The following is a 24,528-nucleotide window of genomic DNA, read 5'->3' as shown; positions in this document are numbered from 1 at the left end:
GGGGTATAGGAAACTTTCGGGATAGCACTTGAAATGTAAATAAAGAAAATAATAATAATAAAAAAAAAGAAAAAATGTGTTGCTGTCTCCTAAGAATTAAGGGGCTAGGGTCATAGAATGTTGATTCATAGGATAATCAAAAGTGAGCTTGGAATAAATAACTGAATTGATATGTAAGTTTAAAAAAATTAGGCTTTTAGTCTGCATGAGATGCTACCAGAGAGCAATAGCATCATTCCTGTCAATCAGCCTTGCTCTGCTCCATCATCCACATCATTCCTGTCAATCAGCCTTGCTCTGCTCCATCATCCTCATCATCCCTGTCAATCAGCCTTTCTCTGCTCCATCATCCACATCATCCCTGTCCGTCAGCCTTGCTCTAATCCAGAATTAACAAAACCATCTCTGGAGACCATGTCTCTGCCTTGAATCCTGCTCTTTAAACCTTGCTTCATGATGCTAGCAGTAATATATTTTAAAATTAAAAATGAGCTGAGTGTAGTACCTCATGCCTGCCAGTAATCCAAGCAACCGCTCAGGAAGCTGGGGAGAAGAAAAGAATACCTTAGTACAAACTTGCTGATAATTCAACAACTAACTTAATTATCTCTGCAGCTTCATTCCTTTACCATTCTCTAGCTCTCATGTGTCCTAAACTCCACCAAACCAAACCAGGCAACATTCCACGCTCAGCCATGCATGCTGTTGTTTTTATGTCTCTGTTTCTGTTCCTCTGCTACGGGAACACACTTCCTTACAAGACTGGAATTTTCCTCTCATTCTATTTTTGGGATAAATTCTGTCTCTCTCCCCAAATCCATACTGTGGAAGAAAGCATTAGACAGAGCAATAAAAGGGGTGGCTTGAACTACTGGACCTGTGGTCAGAGATCCAAGGACCTGAAGAGGTTCACATAGAGACACTGTGACAGGAGATCCTTCAGATGTTGCTAGGTGTCTCAGGGAAGGAGAAGGCCTCCAGGATTCATATTCAGGGTGTAGCTGAGGGTAGCAGGATATACGGATGAGGAACCAACCCCAGGTGTCTCTGAATGTGACTTCAAGAAAGTAAGTGAAGTTAAATGAGATTTGGGAGGAGGACAAATGTTATCTGACTGCTGTCCTCATAAGAAATGAATTTTGGGAACAGGAACACACCGAGGATGGTCAAGCACAGAGTATGGAGAGGAGGTAACCATCCTTCTAAGGATGATCCAGAGAGGGAGCCAGACCTGTTGACATTTGATGTTAGATTTCAGCCTCCACAGTAGTGGGAAATGCTCGGTCTGTGGTATTCTGTGGTGCAGCTGTGCCAGCTCCCAGGGGCGGGATCATTCCTTCTCTGGAGCTCAGTGTTCCTAGTTATCATTTACTGTAACTGTTTTCCACTCCCTGATGTCCTTGTCTGACTCCTTGACTAGGCTGTCAATGTGGGGAATCTTTTTTAAACCCTGACCAGCAAGAAATTCAGTGTAGGGGTCCCTCTCACTGTCTACCTCACTTGTGCACGTGGCCTGGGTGCCAGACTGGACTGATTTGACACTTGGTGGGCATGTTGTAGTCTCTGGTCTGCCTCTGTTAAGCTTTCCCTCCCACACCTCTGTGCACTTCCTGAGTCGTGGAGAGTTTAGCTTCTTAGCAGCCAGTTCTTCTTCCTAGTCATGGTGTTGGTTGTAATCTACTCCCTTTTGGTATCTTGTTCAATATTCTGTTATCAAGGGAGAAAGTGTAATGGGCATAACTAAGCCAGACCTCCCATACCTACAGAGTGCTTTTCCCCAAACTCTGTGCTACATTTGAGAAGTTTGATAATAAAATTCTATTCTATAAAATTTGAATTGAGAGTCAGAGAAGCTAATGCTGATTTCTTCTGTATCGTTAAAACCACTCCAGGATTGTTGTGTGTGTGTGGGGGTGGGCGTGGGTTCTGAGTGTTTGTGAAGCAGCAGCACCTTACTGAAGGGAGACATAACCACTGCAGAGAGAGTGCAGAGAAAAAGACAGAATAGAGAGGGTAGAGAAAGAAGGGAGGGCTCACTTTTGTTCTTAGGCATTGAACTTCCTGCTCTCAGATTCCATTAGATTTCTTGGAACAAGCTCACTTTGCTTTAAGCTACTTCAATGGATTTCCATTACTGGCTTAAGTCCATTGTTTGATGTAGCTGACATCTTAGACTTTAAACACCTGATGAATTCTCCCAGGAGTCTGATAACCACATTTTAGATGTTCTTTTTAAGGTACTTTACTCTGGACCACAAGGTTCACCAGGACCAAAGCTAGGGTAAGGGATCAGCTTACAAAGGAATTTACGGCCCATGCTGAACCAATATTTCATCAGTAACGTTTGGAGGAAGTACTGAGGAACTGTAACAAGTGGAAATTCTTCTGAAATTGCTTCAGTGGCCAGAGTGACAGCCTGGAGCAGGACTCAACTTCTTACCTGTGTGTTTCTCCATGTTCAATTCACAGAACTTGAGCTGGAAAACATAGCAGCCATAGCTCCCTCTGACTTAGAGGGTCTGGTAACAATGAAGACTCCTATTCCTGAAAATGCATTCCCATGTATTCCCCACATACCACATCCCTGGGCTGTTTGCAGCCTTGTGAGAAGCCACATATGATGGTTTTTCTTTCTTTTTCCTCTAGAATAGTGGGCTATGATCTTTATTACAGATTCCTATCTGCAGGGCAGGCTGTATCTCCACCTTTCAGGTGTTTATCTGAGAACACAAGAAGTAAAGAGAGGAACTCATAGGCTAAAGAGACATGAGACCATGGGAGAGTCACAAATCATAGCTTTATATGATGTGAATTGGCACAGGTTTTAAAAACAGCAACAAAACTTTGCATTCTCAAACGCTATCCTGGTTGCAACAAGCAGGTCTTGCTATGTATTGCTATGATATCTGCTCCATGTCAAGTTGCCAAGAAAAATTCATAAGGCAAAAAAAAATCCTATCAGAAAGCTATCTTTACCATTTGAATGACTATTTGTGGGAACATGTTTGGAAGAAAGGGCTTTAGTACTCTTTGAAATGTTGTCCCTTGACACATGTGTAACGTGTTTCTCTTGCCATAGAAGGAATTAGTTGCATAGACTACTAGTATTCTTGAGATTTTAACTGAAAATCTATCATGGATCTGTCATTGTTGATTTTTCAGAAGCTACTGAGCACTAAATATTAAGTTAAGACGGAGGTGGAGTAGGCTGGAAAGTTGGCTCTTCTCTTAGAAGTTCTTACTGCTCTTCCAGAAGACCCAGCCAGGTTCAATTCTCATCAGCACCCAGCACTCAGCGCCCAGCACTCAGCACCCAGCACTCAGCACCCAGCACTCAGCGCCCCAGCACCCGTGTCGGGTGGCTCAGCACTATCTACAGCTCTAGTGAATCAGATCCTGGGGCTGGAGAAATGGGTCAGAGGTTAAAAGCACTGTTGGCTCTTTCAGAGCTTGGTTTACTTCACAGTTCTCAAGGGCTGGCTCACAACCATCTGCAACTTCAGTTCCTGGGGTTTTGATTACCTCTTCTGACCTCCACAGACACTGCACACATATGGTGAATACACATACATGCAGATTAAACCTTCACATACACAAAATAAAAAAAAATAAATACTTAAAACACATCTTATTTTAAAATTTGGAGGTGTGCTCAGTAATGCAAAGTCAGAGATTTTTAGGCATACGGTAAACACTGGAATGGGTTTTTAGAAGGGACATTATGAAGGACCTTCAGTCAACTCTTATTTCTACTGAGACAGCAGCCTAACAGGGATGTGTTGATGTTGTGCCTTTCCCAGCGTGGGTTCCTGAGATCTCTCATTCACAGGTAGATGCTTCTACTTAGCTCCTTCCCTTCAAGACCCACACTGCACAGCCTGAGCTCTGAACATGAGGTCTGGGCACGTGTTCTATGTTGAGCCGAGTCTCCACTTCTACCACACATTACTTTGACACCAGACAGTTGCTCCGCTTCCTCCTTTGGTTGCAATACATGTACCTATACCTAGGAAGTTCTTAAGACACGCCCTGTCTGAAACTCTTTTTATCTTAACCTGAAAAACAAACAAACAAGCGTCGTGTGTGCTTAGCTTACAAATGAGAAGATACAGAAGCAGCAGCAGGCAGGTCAGGCAGCTCGATTCCAGTGTATGCTCCTTGTCCTTATATAGCCTGTCATTAAGCTACAATGGACAAGTGGGTACGTGTGCTTCCTCCTCTCTGGGTCACTTATTTGAGATAGTTCATGTAAAGTATCTTACATGGGAATAGGCAGAAGGGTCCAGTGTGGGCCCTGAGATTGACTATCAAGTACTAGCTCATGGGTGGGCCAGTTTTGCTGGCCAACAAGACCTTCTAAGGCTCTGTTTACACACCTGGGTTTCTGTTATCATTTTTTTTTTTCTCCTTGACTTTCCCAAACCTTCCCCAGCTCTTTTGGCTGGGGTCCCGCTCATCTACAGGACTTGGCTGTGATGGTCACATGTCTTTTTTTTTCCAGACTTGCTATACTTTATTGATTTTCAGAGTGACTTTCTCTGTGTCCTTGAGAGGTCCTTCACTTAAATATAGCAGACTGAGATGTCTTCTAAGTGCTTCATGGGCACCCCAACTTTTTTATGTTCTTTTCTAGAACTCAGCTGGGGCTCTGCTAATGCTTTTATACCATGGAAGCCAGCTGTGGTCATAACAGAAGCCACAGGCCTGCACAGTCCAATAGAACAGCATAACTATGGCTACAGCTTTGTGATTGTATTGAAACATTTTATCAGAGTAACTTCAAATGCATCTCTAGTTTATCTGTGGAGCTAGTCTATTGTGTGGGATGAAGGGTGAACAGGAAAGCTCTCCATGTGGAAGAATTGTGCACACACACACACACACACACACACACACACACAGAGCCCACACAGGCACACTGACACACACACAGGCACAGAGCCCACACACAGGCACACTAATACACACATAGGCATACACACATACAGAGCCCATACACACACAGACACACACATAGACACATGCACAGACACACAGACAAACAGAAAGATACACACATGAACATACATAGATAGAAATACAGAAGACTGAATTCTTACAAAATCCTGAGAACAGCCTCAGTCCCCAGGGTTCAGCTGTCTTCCCTTTTGAAGTGTTTCATAATGTCCTATGTACAAAGTAGACCCGCCACCCCCCTTCTGCCCCAAATTGTTTCCTGATGTTAAATTATATGAATAGCTAAGCAGTATTAAACAAATTCCATACCTCTATGTTGTCGAAAGGGATTACGTGCCTCCTCTTGAAATGTCCTATAAAACCAGAGCTGCTGAGGAGATGGGGAGACAGGAGACTCCGGGGGTGGGGGTGGCTGAGGAAATCATGCAGTTGGATGGATGGTGGTGGCCATGGTGGATGTTAGGGCTGAAGAACTGCCAAGGACATTGGTCCTGAGACTTTCCATAGAGTTTTGCTGACACTGACACACTCTAATGTGAGTGGGTCAGATAAAAATTAAGAAAAACCATAAATGCCATTAAAATTCTGGTAAAAAATATTAAACTTGCAACAAAAGGTTAGCATTTAATCCTTTTCACACACATCAGAATCAACTCATTAGTAGTGTCTTGATTTACCAAGAGAAAAAAATTGATAAATATCATAAACTTAGAACTTATCAGGTGTCATGTCCAGAAGGTGAGCCATACTTAAGAAATTTACATGTTTTAGCTCTCTGTGGAACAGATGCCAGCTTGTGATCTTGTGTGTTTGGTTTTCTTTAATGCTTTATGTTTAATTTTGTTGGAAAGCAGTGATTGCCAGTGTAGCATCTGCTTCCCCTTAAGGGTGAAGAAACTCTGCTTAATGAGTTTATGGTGAGAAGCTTGTAAGTTGGAAGGGTGAGAAGAGTCATACGCTCCAGCTAAACTTTTCATTTGTGACCCACATTATTCTGGAGTCTGCCTCTTCAAATGAGTGTTTATTTGAAAAGAAACCTTCACAGTTCTGGATGAGCTTCATTTAAGTGACATCACTTTTGGGGCAACAGTTTCTATGACAACACACTCCCCATCACTGCAACTCAAGATCAACATGGGTTTTATAGAATTTTAGAAATAAGTATTTGACAACTGCAAGATTTGGAGTTAGAATATGCTATATCCAACCCCGAAGATTAGAGACTTGGTTTAAAAACCCACAACCTTGTTTTATTGGAAGGGCCACAAAGTTACCCAAGCACTCCAGGTACATTTCTTCTACACAAAATAAGTCAAAATACCCATATACATCTTCCAGCTCAGGCTGCAGCATTACCCTATATCTGGACATTTTCCCCCTGCCTGGAGCAGATGTCTTGGCAATTCTGAACCCATGCTGCTACCACTCCACATCGGAACTAGGTCATAAGTAACCAACTTGTTTTTGCAACTTTGCTAAAAATATTTCCAGATCTGCCCCTGTTTAAAACAGCCCTGGTTGCTGATAAGCTGCCCTTGACCGAGTCACTTAGCCCTAAGGTGAGTGGGCTTGGAGTTAGTGCAGCCAGGATCATGGAACCTGCTTGTATCAAGTGCAGCCAGGAACATGGAACCTGCTTGTATGAAGCACAGCTGTCACTGTGCTCATTGTCACTTTGTGTTCCTAAGGTCATTAGTGGGTTCACACTGCTCAGAACACTGCATTTCTTCTTTTCCCACTCGACACAGACTTCCTCTCAAGTTGGCAGGGTACACTGGGTAGGTATGTTGCTGAACCACTCTGGAGTCGTCCCCTTACCACGTGAGGACATCTAATGAGATTTGAAGCTTCTCTTATGTGGCTTTAGCCTGTCCACCCAGTTCCCAGCACATGTTCATGTAGGACCTGAAGACCTACATCATTTGAAAACTGGAAGATTTCATTTTGTTTGTTGTGTGTGTTATGGTCTCTGCCTCTTGTAACCTAGCCTTAACAAGCACAGGTCCCTTCACATTTAGGATAAGATGGATAAACAGATGAAGGAAGTGTTACATTGACAAGAAGGGAGGATTCTGGTTAGGTTTTGAGTGGCCCTGGCGGTTTCTTGTGCCTTCCTTGCCCTATGAGCTGAGTCTTCTTGTAAAATGGTGTCAGGACACTCAACTGTGTAGAGGCAGGCTTTAGAAAAGATTTAAGGAAACTTGTTGTATCTGCTCTAAATGCCATGAGAAGCTGACAGGGACTCCAGGGAGCCATAAGGGGAGAGGGCACTATTGCCATGTGTCCAAGGAGCTCCTGATAGATGACAGAGTCTCAGATTATCTTCAATTGATCCCCACAGCCATCTGCAGAGGCCATGAGATCTCTGCTACAAGAAAATGAATGGCAGTTCAAGGTTTTTAAATCACCCACCTCACGCAGAATAAGTGGAGAAGTTCAGACCTAAAACTAGTACCTCTGGTGTCAATCTAATTATCCCTTTTCCCCTTACTATTGAATTTTTTGTGTCTAGACAAGAAAATTCAATATTGTCTAGGCAATATCTCACTCTTGGAGAGTGAAGACAGTTCTTGTTAGTCATGTAGTAGGAAAGTGTAATTCTGTTTTCTATATTTATCCAATGACTGAAAAAAAAGGAATGAGAGGAAGGGAGAAAATAAACTATAAACAATTTCTTAAAATGATGTGAAAGTGGTGGTGTCCAGAGAGATCTATATTCTGGCCAAGAATATCCTTATCTATGCCTACGAGAAGGAAGAGCTAGAAATGGAGAAATCTGTTCAAAATATTGTGTCTATAAGAAATTATCAGTGTGTTCTTATGACTGATTCAATATCTATCAGTCTTAAAAGTTAGTGAGTTCTAAATATTAGTGACATCTTGAAAGTTACATTCAAAACAGGGTTTAGGCTGGAGCATGGGAGAACAGCCCTGTGATCTCAAAACCCAGGGACTGGATCAGAGAATCTTGAGTTCATGGGCTTGAGCTACATAGTGAGTCCTGTCTTGAAACAGAGAGAGAGAGAGAGAGAGAGAGAGAGAGAGAGAGAAGAGAGAGAGAAAGGGAGAAAGAAAGGGAGAAAGGGATATATGGAAAGGAAAAGGAGAGGAGACACAAGGGAAGAGAGGGAAGGAATCATTTCCAATAAACCACATGGGAAGGATCTTGACTGGGTCTTGTTTGTAGCGTCTAAAGGAGTGTTTCCCACAGCACTGGCATACGCTGCCTCTGTACACTTTGGGGAAGGCCATTTTGAAGAATTTATTTGCTCATCTTTTACTTTTCAGTGTGTAGTGCTGGAAAGTGACCCCAGGGCCTTGCATATGCTATATATGTTCTCTGCCACTGACTGACGGCTGCAGCCTCAACTATGCTCAGCCTGGTATCAGATTATTGCCAGCTGGCACTGGGCAAACATCGTGGTGACTGGGAATAGAGGACATGTAGATGTAGAAATAACTTTACAATATGCCCAAAGTGTCATTATTTTTCCAAAAACACTTGCGCCCACACTTAGAACACAGTGCATGTCTTCCTAATTGCTATTTTCCTTCTAGAAGTGGGGAGCAGAGTCTGTAAACATGAAATGGAGAGCAACCAAGGGATTTACAGCCACAAACTACAAGTCATGTGAGCTCGGCAGTATGTGCACTAGAGACAGAGAACAACTTTTTGTGTGGCTATCAGTAGCTCTGAGAAGCTACCAAGGTCCCAGGAGGAATTGATTTTGGAGGCTGGAGGGGCTGAGAGGGGCAGATGACCATACTCAAGAAGAGACTCCGCTCTGTGATTGCAGTTTAGTTGTGAGGAAGTTCAGAGTTGTCGGTAATAACCCTAGCAAACTAGAGCAAAGACATTAGTGGATCCCTCCAGCCTCTGCACCCAGGAACAGCCAGCCACATACCCAGAGCCCTGTATAAAAAGTCTTACAAATCTTTAGTTGTCTTCCTCGAAGTATGTAACATCAGCTTCCCTTCAAACTTTAGCCCCTACACAAGTAAATGGCTCTGATTTGGAACCTTCAGGAATAGATTTGACATTTAAAGCTGTGAGATCAACGTGGGTTTAAAACTTAACTCACAGAATTTCCAAAATTCCCTATCTTCCCAAGCATGGAACGCTCTTAGTTTAATTTGGTCATTTAAAGTACGACATAAACAACACAAACACCTTTTCTACCACACACTTATGTAATGTGCACTATTTATTTATATAGGGTAATATTCCAGGTATTTTGGAGTTAGATGCATGATTACTTTTAAATTGTCTATCTTAATTGTAGCCCGGGCTGTCATAGAATGCTGGAATTTTATTCCATTCCTACATCCATTTTATCCTACAAGCTATCTTCATGGCAGATTTTATGAACAGCAATTGGCCCTTTGGTGAGGAGATTCATTCTTCCTCCTGAATTCTGACAAAGTTGTAAGGGCATATACAAGGATCAGATACAGGAGGCCCTAATCCAGTTGTGCTGAAGCTGCATAACCAGAAGACTTTTGTTGAGCAGGGACACCGTGAGATCTGAAGGCAGAATGTGATATACCTGCAAGCCAAGAACTTTAAAAGGTGTTACCGAGGGTGGAACAGGCCACAAAATACAATCTTTCTCATGTAAGATGGTAGGAGCCAACCATATCAGAGCCTTGGTCATAGGCTTTTGGTTTTCAACATTGTGAGGCTCAGTTGTCTCTGTTTAAGCTACTCAGTGGTCCTCTGTTCTGGCAACCACAGTTAACTAAGCACCTTTCCCCATGAGGCTGGCAGATAATCCTCCCTCACTGTGTTGTATATCTGCCCTACTCTAGACCAGAATGTTTACTCTTAGTGGCCTCAAGAGTCAGTCTGAAAACTGAGGGGCATTTTACAAATGAACATTGTTCCTCCTTGCTTTGGCGTTCCAAAGGCTGAGAAAAGAGGACAAGATGGCTTCTCCTGCTCTAGAAAACCCTCAAAAGATGTGTAACTGTTATTTGGATATATTCCATTATTGAGCCCCACGTGATAGAGGTGAGAGCCTAAGCCTTTAAGTGATCAGAGCCAGTGGGTACTCCAGTGGGTACTCCAGTGGCATCACAGGATGTCAGCCAGAGACATCTGGGTAGAGGAGTAAGAAGTCTCTATGGTATTGAGGTGGGAGGGGCTGTTGCAGATTAAAAGTGACATGCTGACGTCAAGCCACTTCTTAGAAATTAGAAAGAAAGGCGCTGGTGACAGAAGGGCATTGTGCAGCATCTTGACTCCTGAGGGAGTCTGTGGCTACTTCTAGCTTCCTTCTCTCAGGGTCACATTTGACAAGGGAGTGGGCTTGAGGGTGTTCTTATGCACAGGTTGCTGACAGCCACTGTGAGAGGCTCTTACTCAGTAGGTCTGAAGTGGTACCTTCCAGCCAGTGCTAAGGTGCCGGCCAAAGTATGATGATTAAGAAAGCACTGTAATTATGATGTCAAGGCTTACCAATAGGAAGAATCACCTGGAGAGGATTCATTTGATTAAAAACACAAAATTTCAGACTCTGTATCAAACTGACTCACAACTTCAAGAGAAGCCAGAATGCTCTTGTCTAACCAGCCTGAGTGACTTGAGTAAGTGGTAGGTTGGTGATATCACATTGAATCCCCATGAATTTCCTTAGCATCTATCATTTTTCTAATTGGCACCAATCTGTTTTGTAGTCTAGTATGGTGGTAGTGTTATCCAGAAACCGTGAGTGACGCCCTGTTGTATGTCACTAAGGATAGTTTGGACATCAAGACAGCTGGGACTATTGTTTCTGTTCACATTTTTATGTTTAAGTGCTATACAACATTTTGTTCTTTCCTTTATTAGTAAGGATTTGTTGAGTACAAACTCTCTGTTACACACTGTGATGGACATGTCTGGCAGTGGGAAGAAGGTAGTCCTCACCCTGGACTGTAAAAATGATAGGCAGATGAATCAACAAATCATGACACAGAGATTTTTTTTTTCTTTTAAGGAAAGAAGCTGAGTTAGGATATGCAGTGTTGAATGCTTGCTTAGCAAGCAGGGGGCCCTGAGTTTGATTTCAGTTAGTTAAAAAAAAGAAAAAGAAAAACATTCCTTGGAGAAGAGGTTCTTTCGCTGAAAGGTGAGTTATGGTTTACCACATGAGGATGGGGAGGGAACGCTCTGTGTGAAGGGACAGCAGGTACAAGTTATCCTCACTAGATAACAGGATGGAGATATAAAAGAGAAGACCATAGAAACCTCCATGGGTTGCATTCCCTGGTTTGAATTTTATCCTCAATCTAATGGGAAAACAATGTAAGTGTTAAGAAAGAAAATAACAACAGGTTTGAATTTATGAATAAAACTCGAGTCTGGTAACAGGTGTAGAAGATGATCCAAGGGTTCAAGATCAGAAGCCAGCCCTGGCCAGGGTGATTCAGGTGGGGAATGAAGGAGGCCCAGATTTGATCCTGGTGGTGGATAGACAGAACTAAGAGGACTGTGCTGAACTGAGTATTTGGTAATCTTTAGAAAACAGATGAATTTGATATTTTATTCCTTTTTCCCAAGGCTACTTACCTTTCCCCTGTATTCCCTTAGTATGACATTTATTTAATATTGCCTAAAAATCTGTTTCATATCCTTTACCACCCAAGTCCCAGTCAGCACCTTTCCCGCCTGCCTTAGAACACTCAGTGAGCTATTTATAGAGCTATTTATAAAGCTATTTATAGCTACATGTTTGAGCTATTTATAGCTATTTATAGAGTGATTATCAGGCCACAATTGATTAACTCTTCCAATTTTTTTATCATCCCCCCGGCTTTTACCTTTTACTATTAGGATCCTTTGCCTGGCTTCAAGCTAACATGTCAGTGACATGGGTTCTTTGTGAATATCCCTCTCCCCCAACCACCAGAGCACATTCCCCTCCCCCCAACCACCAGAGCACACCCCCCTTCCCCCAACCCCCAGAACACATCCCCCTCCCCTCAGCCCCCAGCACACATTCCCCCATTCTCCCCAGCCCCCTGGCCAGATCATTTCAGTGATTATTTCTCATGCTTTAATGTACAACTGGAAATTTTGGGTTGTTTTCCCAAAGTGTTGCTCTAGACATATTACATGTGTAACTCTAAGGCACTGAAATGGATTTGGCATTCAAACTAGAAGTTAAATTGACAACTATGTAAAACCATTACTGTCATTCATCAAAGAGGTAAACTAAACACTGACCCTGACAACAGCTGATGTGTTTATTTATTAAAACAAAGCACTGCACTTTAGTCTAAATCCCTCCCTCATTCTCTTAGATGCTCCAATGATCCTCTGCCTTCTGTGGCTAAAATTCACTGGTGCCAAGGAAAAGCATAAACCTGGGTAAATGTTCTCTTAAACATAGACTTGCATTTATTCACTTTCTATAAGCTCAGTCACTCCGTATTAAAACATGTTTATGATTGCTTTCTATAAGAAGTGTGCTCAAATTTAAAGACTGCCCCAGTAACCCAGGGTCAAAGAGGGCATATGTATTGTTAAGTTGTCATGTGCTATATGTTGACTCAGAAGCAGGTTGTATAATCCAGTTGCTCCTTCCATTACAGATTCAAGCTTTTTGTGTCACGAGTCTTCCAATACACCCTGTCCTGAGTCAGGCTGGTCCATGGATCTGCAATGGAGAGAAGGAAAAACAGACAATGGTTTCAAGTATTACAAAAAAAACAAACAAGCAACAACAACAACAACAACAACAAAAAACCCTGTCCTTAAGAATGTAATTTCCAACCAAGGTTAGTATTGTTTATCCCATAATATGAAAATGTCTACAGTGGGAATGGGAAGCTCATCCACAGAAAGAAAGCTATTGAGGAACTCCAGCTGACTTCCCGGCTTCCCCAGTTGGTGTCTGATGGCTATTGTAAGCGTTCAGTTTAATCACAGGATCTTTCTCCCATTTGCTGTTTCCCTTGGAAGTCTCACCCAAAGGGACCCTCTACTCTACCTGGGAGAACTTGGGAACTCCATCTGCCTGCTTCAGCAGGGCTCCTTCAGACTCCTTCAGCTGGGTGTTTGTAAGCCCGAGTATGATGATGTCACCTTTGCATGCCATCTCAGATGTGCTCCCCAAGTCATCTCTGCTTGTCGCATCACCATACGGGTGACCCCGTACGGGTCGCGTCTGCTCTCGACCAGCAAGAAAGACACAACCACCAGTTCTTCAATCAGCAGTTTAATCAGTAAGCTTCCTTCTTCATCATCTCCCTCTTCATCTCCCCGAGCCTCGGGATACAAGCCTTTTTATACTCTTATCCACTCCAATCGCAGCAGGCCACGTCACTTCACCAGGCGTGCGCGGCCTCAGCCAACCAGAAGAACGGGAACATATCACCACCAAATATGGACCTGTTTACCACAAGCTCCATAGCCAACAGGTGCCATCTTAGGGTGCAGCTTCGGGTAGCCCAGGGGAGGGGCCGTGGCCTCCTACATCTGCTGGATGCTGCAAGCACTGAGTCTGATATTTTGCTGTCAGCTGCTTCTCTCTATATGCTATATTCTATATTCACTCTGTACTCTTACTTCCTCTTGCTATATGCTGAATAAACTCATTCATTCAAAACCCAAAGCACAGTTCTTGGAGATCACTCTGGGCTGGGTAGATAGGAAGCTAGGGAGTGACAGCCCAGGAGGTCTTCAGCACCATTCCCATGTGCTACAGTGAGACTGTGGACAACTGTGTCTTTATTGGTTACTTCTGCATGCTTGGCTGGGTCCATTGGATCACAAGATTTGTAAAGCACAGGTTCTCTCCACAGGAGACTCATGATATGGCCAGTATTAAAAAACAACTATAAAGGCTATTAAAATGGGTTTCACACAAATTATTTTTATATAAAAAAAATCAGATAATGGAAACCAAGCCTTAAGACTTGGATGAAACAAGAACCATTTTCATCTACATTGTGCGTCTAGACATTAAAAATCATCAAAACATTTAGCAAACCTGGGATTCCTGGAACACATATGCACAAATGTTTCAAGACAGCAAGAGAGTTAAGTCATCATAGTGACTACATCATAGTGAAGAGAACCTCAAGACATCCACATTATGACAGCTATCTTAATATGCCCCAGATACATTCCTAACTATTGAGGGTATAGAAAAGCCATGTTACTTTAAATACTTTCTATAGTTTTCTTATAACTTTCATTTCATGTTTTTCTTAATTTTTGGCTTTTCTTATAAATAATAAAGGAGCAGACCAATTAAACTTTGAATTTTTATACATTTTCTAACTACTCTAATTGACTGCAAGACATCTACACATATCTATACACAGAAATGGATCTACCTTTCTCTTTCTTCCTGTGGAGACTGGAACAAATAGTTTCAAATGAAAGCGCAGTCTCCAGAGACCAGCACAGCTGCTTTCTGTTGCCTGGTTCTGATGGAAACTTGTCAGAAGTTCCTGTTATCCTGCTCTTATACTGCAGACACAGCCTAGTGGGCATTTGCTTTATTTGCTTTCATTCACACTGGTTTGTGCTGATGCAAGAGGACAGAAGTAGAGATTGGACTCTGCAGGAGGTCATTACAGAACAGATTACATGCAATATACAACACAGGACACATTAGACATATGTGGCATGCAATATGTCACATATAGTAATTTACATATGTGTAATACATTATCAAGAACCATACACACAATGCATGTAGTATCTTATACAAGTATCTTACATATATCCAATATATAATATATTACAAAGAATCCACTACATACATGTGAAAAAGAGCAAGAACGCATGTCTACACACCCACTTAGCACATTAATGTTGTACAGTTTGGTGTGTTTAAATCTAAGCTTTATGGTTGGTCTTACAATTGGTTTAAACCTACTGATCAATTCCACCAGGGCAGCAACTCAGTGGAGAATCAACCTTTATTTGGAGGATCAGCCCTTATTTGGAAGATCAATCTTTATTGTAACCTATTACATAAGGATGAGAGTGTTTGCTGTCAGTGCCAATGATGACGGCCTTAAAAATTAATTCACGTCACTGAATCACAGCACAAGTGCACTTTGTGGAAAGTCAGCGTTTCAGGTGAATTCAGTCAGCAGTAGGTGATTCCTCTGAACTAAAAGTCAAAGTATCCTTTGAACTCCATTCAGTTTTGCTGAAAACCTAAAACCGCACTGAAAAAACGAAAACCTGTTTTTAAAAACAGCACCATAAGCGTTTTACACAGACATGCTTTCTCTCATCAGAGTTCAGATAAATCACGAGAGGGCGAGCCTGGTGTCTGAGAATCACCTTTGTCAAGCATTTCCAGTTATTGCAATATTATTGTTTTTGCAAAAAGAGGTTTATTACATTATTGTGTTGAACTAGTTTGCTTGGATACAGATGCATTCAAATCAGAAAGTTAACATGAAACTTCCTCAACTGAATGGTAATATAGGAGCAGCTTCCCACCAAATTCCTTCCTATTATAAGCTGGGAGCCCTATATATAAATGTCACCCCTGCTGATAATTTACTAGTGAATAGTAACTTTCTAGATGTCAAACATGACAACATGGCACTAGGAAGTTGGTAAAGAAAATATAAGAAAAAGGGGCTCTAGACATTGTTTTTCAGGGGGAAATGACATAGCCACTGAAAGTGCTAAAGAAACAGTGTGGTGTAATACTGTGAACTACACATAATGTCAGTATGGGGATACAGGCAAGGACATAGAGGTGTGACTTGTCCGAGGCCTAAGACAAGGAGAGGACAGGTAGGAAGTTCTGCAGAGGTAAAATGATGGCAAGGTCTTACAGATAAGAATACATGAATTAGACGTGGGTTCTGCTCATGACATTCAACCCCATGTGGAAAGGAAATCAGTCTGAAGTTGAACTGAAAGCTTGTATCAAGTACTTTGAAATAATCCTAAACAAAAACTCTCATGTCTAACTAGCATCTAGTACATTGCATACACTTCCTAGATAGTGTGACAATAACTTATGAGAAACACTATTTTCAGCTCATAGATGGCTTCATTTGAGACCCAGCGGGACATGCAGCTTTCTCAAGGGGACAGGGCCTGTGTATGGTGTATTGAGAGTCAAATCCAACTTTGCATCAAAGACCATGCGACTGCTACATCACCTGGTCCTGTAAGTGGGATGTCATTGCAGCAAATCTTAGTGATGAGACTTGTGGAGAACTGTTCAGGGCCCTCTCTTGTGATAAATAGCAGATGACAGTTCGATACCCATGGAGGTGAGAGATAGACATCCCTCTGATAGTGGTCTTTACCCTGTGCTCAGTAATGGTCACTGAACTTAAATCTGAGTAGGAAACGGATTTAAAGTAATACAGTGGGAGTCGACAGCTGATTCACAAAAGACATCGTTTGGTTATAGGTGAATGGACTGAGAATGGAATCCTGGTTCAGGATGAAACTACAGAGCCCAGAGAAGGGACAGGATGACACAGCAGTGTCTGAGCAGATACTGAATTTCTGCCGAACTGAACTAAGGGCCGAACTAGGGGGCAGGAGGGGAGTCAGAAGGACAGGTGGAAGAAGGAAGAACAACTTGGTGTATTTACAAGCATGTAAGTGTGTACAAGATGGAAGCTATTAAATAACTCAAATAATTTTCAAAGTCCACTATTTCAAATCATTTTATTTCATAAAAAAGTCACAGACTTAGATGTAGAATAACTGTCACTTAGTAATTTTACCCCCTCTTTTTATTTTTTTTGATTGTGCTGCCTGAGCACAAATTATTAGAAATCTTAAGTAGATAGTAATTAAAAAATAACATTGAACTGGAACGATAATTAGCTAGTTTTCCTTTCAACAGCTCTAACTGAACATTTAGTCACCTAGCTATTAGTGACACCTGGAATGTGTCTTTAGCTAAACTTCTCCCTTTAAAAGCAGAGAAATGATGGCACGATTCCTGGATTACTGAGGAGGCAGTAATTAGAATTAAATTAGAAACTTATTTCCCAGTCTCATTGAGAAGGACACAACTCTATGGTACCCTATATCTTCTTGGCACAAACACCCTTTGCACAATCTCTCTTGCCCTCTCATGCCAGCTTTTTTGTCTTGTTTGGCTCATGGCTTATTAGCTGGACATTTGCTCTCAACACATTGATACTTCACTGTTTAAAAAGTTATGCTGCTTTTTCAGATCTATATAGTAGAATCAGACTATCAACACACGAAGGTGCCCACAAAGGTTCTGGAGGCTGTAGATATTTCTGCACTGAGTCTCTCCATGCTACTCTATGCCGTCTTGCCCTCCTCTCAAGTGCAGAGTCTTCAGTCCTTCACAGGAACCAGCTGACAGCCAGACTCTCAGATTATCCTAAGAAAGCTTGTCTCAGTGTGTTTAATGGCAAGAAAAACTTAAAATATGAGGCCAAAAGAAGATACAATCCAAAATATTCAGTTATCCTTCCTTGGGGGAAGAAATTCTCAGACCCAGGGAAGCAGGTACTGCAATGAAAGTCCACTTCAGGCTGTTCATCATCTGTTAAAACAGAGAAGGAACTGTAAGTACAGTCAGAATGAATGTTAATGTGTTTGTGTGTAAAATAAAAGTAGCACATAAATAAGAAATCTAAATGTCATGTAAAGGCAAAACACCTGGTAGAAATTAGGTGTGTTTTATAAATAAGGTCGATTATAGGTACATCAAATACAGTTTTAGCACACAAGTCCCAATATGTATATATTTGTGATTTTAAAAGCAGGAAGAGTGTCACTGAGTACAGCCTCCCATCAAACTAACAAAGGCCTCTGCTAGGTAAGGCTGTGTCCAGTGCTAGTTAGAATGAAGCAACCCAGAGACTCTAACTGACAGACCTTCAAATCTCTAATGCTTTTTAGAAGACATTTTTACTGTGCGTGCTTTTCAAGAGCATTATAGCTCACACACTGCACACTCCTAGAATGTCTTCTTAAGCTGAAAGAAAATGCAAGCATAAGAAGAAGCAATCTCATAGCTGAGTGTGATTCCTGTAATTCCAGCACCCAGGAGGCTGAGAGAAGAGAATATAGTATTCAAGGAAACCCTTGGCTCCATAAAGTTTGAGGCTGGCCAGGACTACAGAAGACCCTGTCAAACTAACTAATTAACTAAATAACTAACTAAATAACTAACTCAACAACAACAACAACAACAAACCAAACCAAACCAAACTTATTAAACAAAACAGCAACTACAGACCCCTCCACATTGTCTTACAATTATAGTGTATATACTTGCCATGGTACCTAGGGTGATTGCAGATCCTGGTTGAGGGAGCTGCTGTGTACCCCCTGATAAACTCTTGTGCAGTATACAATATATTAACTTTCTAAAATATTTGCAAACAGTCTTAGAAGTATATATTCTACATTAAAGAAACAAAAATAATATTTTTCAAAGCACAGGTAATAAATGCCTTAAAATGCATCCAATAAATGTACCAGACAGACTTTTTAGAATGTACAGAGAGGCTAGAGAGACAGCTTAGCAGTTAAGAGCACTTTCTGCGATTGCAGAAGATCTGAATTTAGTCAGTTCCCAGCTCTGTTATTGGGCACCTCATAATCACCTGTAACACCAGCTCCAGGGATATTTTGCCCTCTACTGGCCTCTGCAGGCATCTGCACTCACATGGACACACACACACACATACAAATAGGAACACACACACAAACAGGCACACACAAACATGCAAGCACACACATGCATGCACACACACAAACATGCACACACCTGTACATATACTCACACAGACACATGCACAGATACATAACTAACAAATTATTTTTTTAAAAACCTTGCAGATACACTTACACAGATACACGTGCAGACATAAACATACTAAAAAAATAAATGATTTTTTAAAAAGCCTTAGGGTGAAACTAACAACAACAACAATAACAAAAAGATGGAAATAAGTTACCCTCTGTCTTCCCTTCATGCTATGTAACAATGGAGAGCCACGATGTGCCCAGGATAGCACATTTAATCTTACAGATGTCTAAATAAAAGACATGGAGTGTAAATGTCACTTGTATAAAAATTATGTTGATTTTGTGACTTTAGAAATATTTAGATTAGTTTTTGTGTGTGTACACATGTGTATGTGGAGTATGTATTTGTGTTCTTGTACACGTGCATAAGTATGATGCCCTTAGAGTCCAGAAGAGGGAAGAGGGAGTCAGATCCCTGAAGCTAGAATTACAAGCAGTTGTAAGTCCCCTAACATGGGTCCTGAGAACTGAACTCAGGTCCACTACAAGAGGTGTCAGTGCTCTGAACCACTAAGCTACCCGTATAGCTCCAGTCTTGTGATTTCTAAGCTTTTCCAGAGTTCACCAGCATATTTTTTGCTAGTCTAGTTTCCAACTTCATAGAAAAACATATTCAATTTCTTTCCTTGAAAAACTGAAGTGATTCCCCATCATCACAACCAGGTTATAAATGGCAAAGACATTAAACTCCTAAACACCCACATTCATAGTAACCCTGTATACTGAGAAGAGGTATGTTCACACCTGGAAAACCAGAGGATGAAATAAAGTAAGCAGATTGGCTTTTGACTTCCTTAATGCTCCAAGTGTGCTGTCGTTAAAAACAACAAAACCTTTTCCTTCCAGTCCTCTCTTTTGGATATAGGCTATGGACCAAAATCAACCTGTCAGATTTCATTCAGTCTACCCGCGGTCTGGAGTTCCTGACAGACACAATGAAGACAGTGTTGGGGAAGAACTGATACTCTAAAGTCATTTCAGTCTTCATTGTGCTGTTTCCCAAAGTGCTCATTCCCTAAAGGACACAGTTCATATCAATCAAATCAAATCCAAAGAGGAACTGAGAGTGTCTTGGCAAAACATTGGGTTCTGGGGTCTTATTAAGACACTGACTCAGTCATAAGACACTTGTTATACATCTTATTATGAACACTCAGTGACATGGTAGAGGAACTGATTTGTCATGAGACAAAGCTGGAACCAGTCTCAGCTGGCCTCCGTGAAAGGAAATGTCTGAAGAGTTTTATTTTTATGGATTAAGGTGTGTATGATAACATCAAGGTGTGTATGTGCTCGAGTGTGTGGGGGAGGGGGGCAATGAACAATCTTGAGTGCTGGTCCCCAAGTAACTTCCACTTTTTCATTGAGACAGTTTCTTCCATTGGAGACTTGACCCTTTAACTTGACCATGTAGGCCAGGCTAGCTGGCCAGTGAACCCCAGGGATTCCCCTGTCTCCCCCTCTCCTCTCTCCACCTTCTCATCTCTCCATCACTGAGAGTATAGGTGCACATCACACCTGTCTTTTGACATGGGTTCTACTGGTGGAACAAAGGTCCCCAGGCTTGAGGCAAGCACTAATAAATAGGCAGGGCCATCTCCCCAGCCCTCACTACACATTACTGAGACCTGAGCCAAGGACTAGGAAGCCTCTCTGCCAAGCAGGCTGTCTTTCTATCTCACCTTTCCAGCTGGTCACTCCACATCAGGGCTGAGGAGCCTGGGCAGGGCAAGGAGGTGGAGCTGGGAGCATAGTTCGTGTGGTCCCTGATCTGTGAACAGACAGAGGTGTCAGAGGACAGAGCTACTGACTTTGGCTCTCTTCAGCAGATGATGTTTCCTCAGAAATATTGGAAGAAAACCAAAGCCCACACATAGACACACACTGGCCATGAAAAAAAAAGAAGAAATATGCTTTAGATTATCTTCCCAAGATCATCACACTCCTACCGTCATACTGAAAACTCGAGACTCACATGCCACTGCCTCCATGTCCACATCTGAAATGACTTCTAAATCTACACAGTGGTGACCTCAGCACTTCTTCAGCCCTGAGTCAAAATGCATGCAATACAAGTCTGCTCCTTCCAGCTTATAATTTTTCATCACTTCTGATAATCTTAGGAAAAGACCAGAATTCTTAACTAGACATCAACAAAGCCTGTTTGGTTTAGCCTCTAGCTGAAAGACTAGCCTCATTTTAAACTTCCCCCTGCTCCAGTATCTTTAGCCTCCACTAGCTATCCTTGAGTGGTACGAATGGAGTCACCCGCTTTCCTCTCAGGGTCTTTGCACCTATTGGTTCATCCCTGCTCCCATTAGCTGGCTAACTCCTACTCATCCTATAGATCTCAACTTGAAAACTTGCTTCTTCATGCACCGTGCGGGATTTTGCCATTATTTAGTGCTTGCTGTTCATCTCTTCAGGAATTTGTTGTTGGACAGCGATGGGCTTTATGAGTATTTGTTTGGTTCTCTCTAAGGGAAAAAGTTCACACAGGAGGGGACTGTGGACTGTGGACTGTCTGCTTTTATTTGCTGCTGTGTCTATGACCTGCAGGTCATGACAGTAAGGGTTTATGGCATAAGTGGTGCTGCTGAATTAGTCCCAAGCACCTACTCTTTATAGCAGTGCCAAAGTGCAGCCTAATTTACTGGATGCTGCTGAGAAACTAAGAAAGAAAAGACTTCTCGTGCTAAAAACATATTTCTCTTTAATTTTCTTACAAGGAAAAGGAGAATGAAATATGAAATTGTTTTGCTGCCCAGAATGTTGGCTTATTCTTAATAAAGTCATCAGGACCAGCTGGGGCAGCCCACCTGTAGGAAACATATGACATTCCTTAGCTTGTCAAGTGAACATTCTGACTGAGTGAAAGAAACTGGTGAGTTTAGGGAATGGGTGAGTTCATCGGGAAATGGTTTCTGAATACCTGTAATGTGACATGTCTTCTTACAATTCCAGATTCTGTTCTAGATTAGTGACATTTTCCACTCAAACACAACTCTGGGTTAGGGGTGACTTGGAAACAAATATGGTTTCCCATTTCTTCTGCCAGGCCCTCAGAACCCCCTTTTATTCCTGTAGATCAAGAAATCCCATCGGGCTGGGTTGGGTTCTGGCCCTAGCCAGCCTCGAGGATCCTTCTGATGCCAGTGGGATAATGGGTCCTTGTTTTATGATGTAAATACACTTGAGCTTGCCACATTTGTTGGCTATGCTTTAACAGTAGGCAAAGTTTCAGAATCTGGTATCAAACACAGAATAACACTGCTGTGTGGGACTAAGACACTATGGACCAGTCCCTGTCCATCCATTCAGGCCCACAGCTCATGCACCAAACATGCACCTAACACAAGCCATGAATTTGGAACAGTGAGGTGTTAGTGTGAGCTTGTCAGTTGGAACATGTGCATCTCCTTGCTTGAGAAAGAGAGCATGGGTGTGTTCATGAGTTAGGGAGAATAGATAAAAGCTTTCAATTCCCAATTCTGCTGTGAACTACACAAATAAGTCTGGTTATTGAAATGGTTCTATTCTTGATTGATAGATGGCTTAACCCAATAATGGTTTCTTGGTGATAGCTTTTCATCCACATTTTTCTTTTCTCAAACACATCCTCATACCATTTCTAAGACAAACACCAATAAGTTCTAAAGACGTTTGGGTTTTATTGCAACCAGATAGAGCCCTAGGGCACTTAAGGTACCTAAAGTGCCACCAAGTGGTTCCAGCATCCCTGTAGATCCTGCCTCTGAGCTCCAAGCCACCCCTGCTCCACTCCCCACAATGTGAGGCATGTGCAGGAACAGGAAGGACTCTGTAAAAGAAGCAAGCCATCAGCCAGCACCAGATGTACCCTTTGGCAAGCTTTGCCTAGCTGAGAATGAGAAGGCTGCCATTGGATAGATGGGGCACTCTTGGAAGGGTGTCCTGTGAAAACCACTTTTCTCTTACCTGTGATCCATTCCCCTTAGCTAGGGCTAAGCTTTTAGACTGTGTTGAGATACAATATTTAAAAGTTCATTGGCACTTGGGAGGCAGAGGCAGGCAAAGGCCGGAGACTGGAAGTGTATGGCCAGCCTGGAACTTATTTAGGGTAGAGTGAATGGTAGATGGAAACATCCCTCATAAGCCTACCTTACACCCATGGTACCAGACTCTTGATTTTAATATCATTTAGTGTTTAATTTCTCATTACGTCCTGTAGCACCTCTAAAATGGTATGGGAAGCTGCAAATGGGCCTCTCAGACACTTTAGCTCTCCACCATGGCTTTGGGTAAGCTCATAGGATGGCCAAGTGTTTCCACACCAGCAAACGTAATCTGTCTACCCATTTCTCTCTAAGAACCCAAAGTTTTCAGTTAAAAGTGTATCTTACCACTTATCTGAAGCGATATTTCTAGAAATTTTCTGGTAGAGTTTTATGGATATCTTATATAAAACATATCATTTGCAAATAGGGAAAAACTGTAACTCACAAAGACATATCAAGGGCAGTTTTTAAGAATCCAGATGAAGTACCAAATGCTATCTACCCAAGGTCAGCTTCCTTATCACAGCTGTGTTCATATATCAGTCACTTGCTAACACCTTAACACAGCCAGTACTGAATCTTCTCTGTGGGTGTCCTGTGAACCCTTCAGCTGCAGGAGGTTTGACTGAGGGTGACTGACCCCTCTGTGCATACATTGCTTCCTCTCATACCCAGAGCTGAATTTCACTCAATGTTAATAAAAATCACTCTATTAGTAACTTTCAGTATTTGTTGCCACTACTGGTACTGCAGTTGTTAAGGAAAGCATATCTGTACAATAAATTAATCTCTAAATTATATAAACTTAGCCTTTCCTTTCTGTATAAAAAGAACAAAACCTTATTATCTGGACTGAACAAATTGTTCTGATGAGGGATAGAGTAAATTTTTTTTTCATGATACTAAAAGAGAAATTAGTCATTTGGTTAATTAATAATTAATAACTAAACATACATGATAGAGATGAAATTGAAGGGATATTTTGGAATGTTGAAATGGAAATCCAAACCCCTCATAGCCAGTGACTTTTCATAATCTAGACAATGATATGTAGACTATACTACCTGATTTCTGCTTTGAAGAATTTTAATATGGTAGAAAGTCAATTGGGATAACAGGAAACAGTAGAAAGGGGAATCTAATTGCGGGAAAAGACAATATGAAGAAGACTGACCTTTCCCTTGTAGAAACCCACAGCTCATCTGAGGGTGGGTCAGCTCTTAGGCTTAGGGCCAACCACTCACAACAAGGTGGTAATCTTGTGAATACACAAAACTGCCCTTTTTAAAGCTAGAAGGAGCCTCGGGGATCATGGAATCTAACTAAATTTACACATGGGGATGTGAAGCCAAGTTGTTTTTATGGTAACAAAGCTGGATTTTGGTAAAGTTTTGTCTGGAATCCAGTTTCCTTGTTTTTGTCCCACATGAGACCCAAGAATAGATTAGCAGATTTCATCTACTTATAAACAGCCAAGAGCATAAGTTACTCAAAAAAAGGAAGAAAGGAGATAGGAAGGAAGGGGAGGGGAGGAGAGGAGAGGGGAGAGGAGGACAGGAGGGGAGAGGAGGGCAGAGAGAGAGGGGATGGGAGTGGAGAAGGACTGGAGGGAGAAAGAATGAGAACTTATGACCAGAACGAAAGTTCACAAGGGACTTGGCCAGTGCTGCTTGTCATGAGCCCAAGATGTTCATGTGTGTTTGTTGATGTCCTCTGAGTGTCTAGCCTCTAGCCTAGAGCAGCCTAATTACTCCA

General features: G+C 41.9%; 1 protein-coding gene across 2 annotated transcripts in view; it reads right to left on the bottom strand.

Annotated features, from left to right (window-relative positions):
* Positions 1-15,968: 15,968 nt before the first annotated feature.
* Positions 15,969-24,528, bottom strand: part of Ptger3 (prostaglandin E receptor 3) — an 80,979-nt gene continuing 72,419 nt past the window's right edge. Inside the window, exons 3-4 of one of the 2 annotated variants that reach the window (XM_021196734.2) lie at positions 20,419-20,507; positions 15,969-17,462 (exon numbers count right to left, since the gene is read on the bottom strand). In XM_021196734.2, the coding sequence (XP_021052393.1) occupies positions 17,459-17,462; positions 20,419-20,507 (93 nt within the window). In that variant the 3' untranslated portion in view covers positions 15,969-17,458. The remainder of the gene's footprint in view (positions 17,463-20,418; positions 20,508-24,528) is intronic. The other variant, XM_021196736.2, reaches the window with a different exon arrangement.

Source organism: Mus pahari, chromosome 4, assembly GCF_900095145.1.
Source record: "Mus pahari chromosome 4, PAHARI_EIJ_v1.1, whole genome shotgun sequence".
In the NCBI taxonomy this organism is placed as follows: domain Eukaryota; kingdom Metazoa; phylum Chordata; class Mammalia; order Rodentia; family Muridae; genus Mus; species Mus pahari.
Note: the sequence above shows the minus strand (reverse complement) of the source record. Positions and strands in the feature narration are given on the sequence as shown.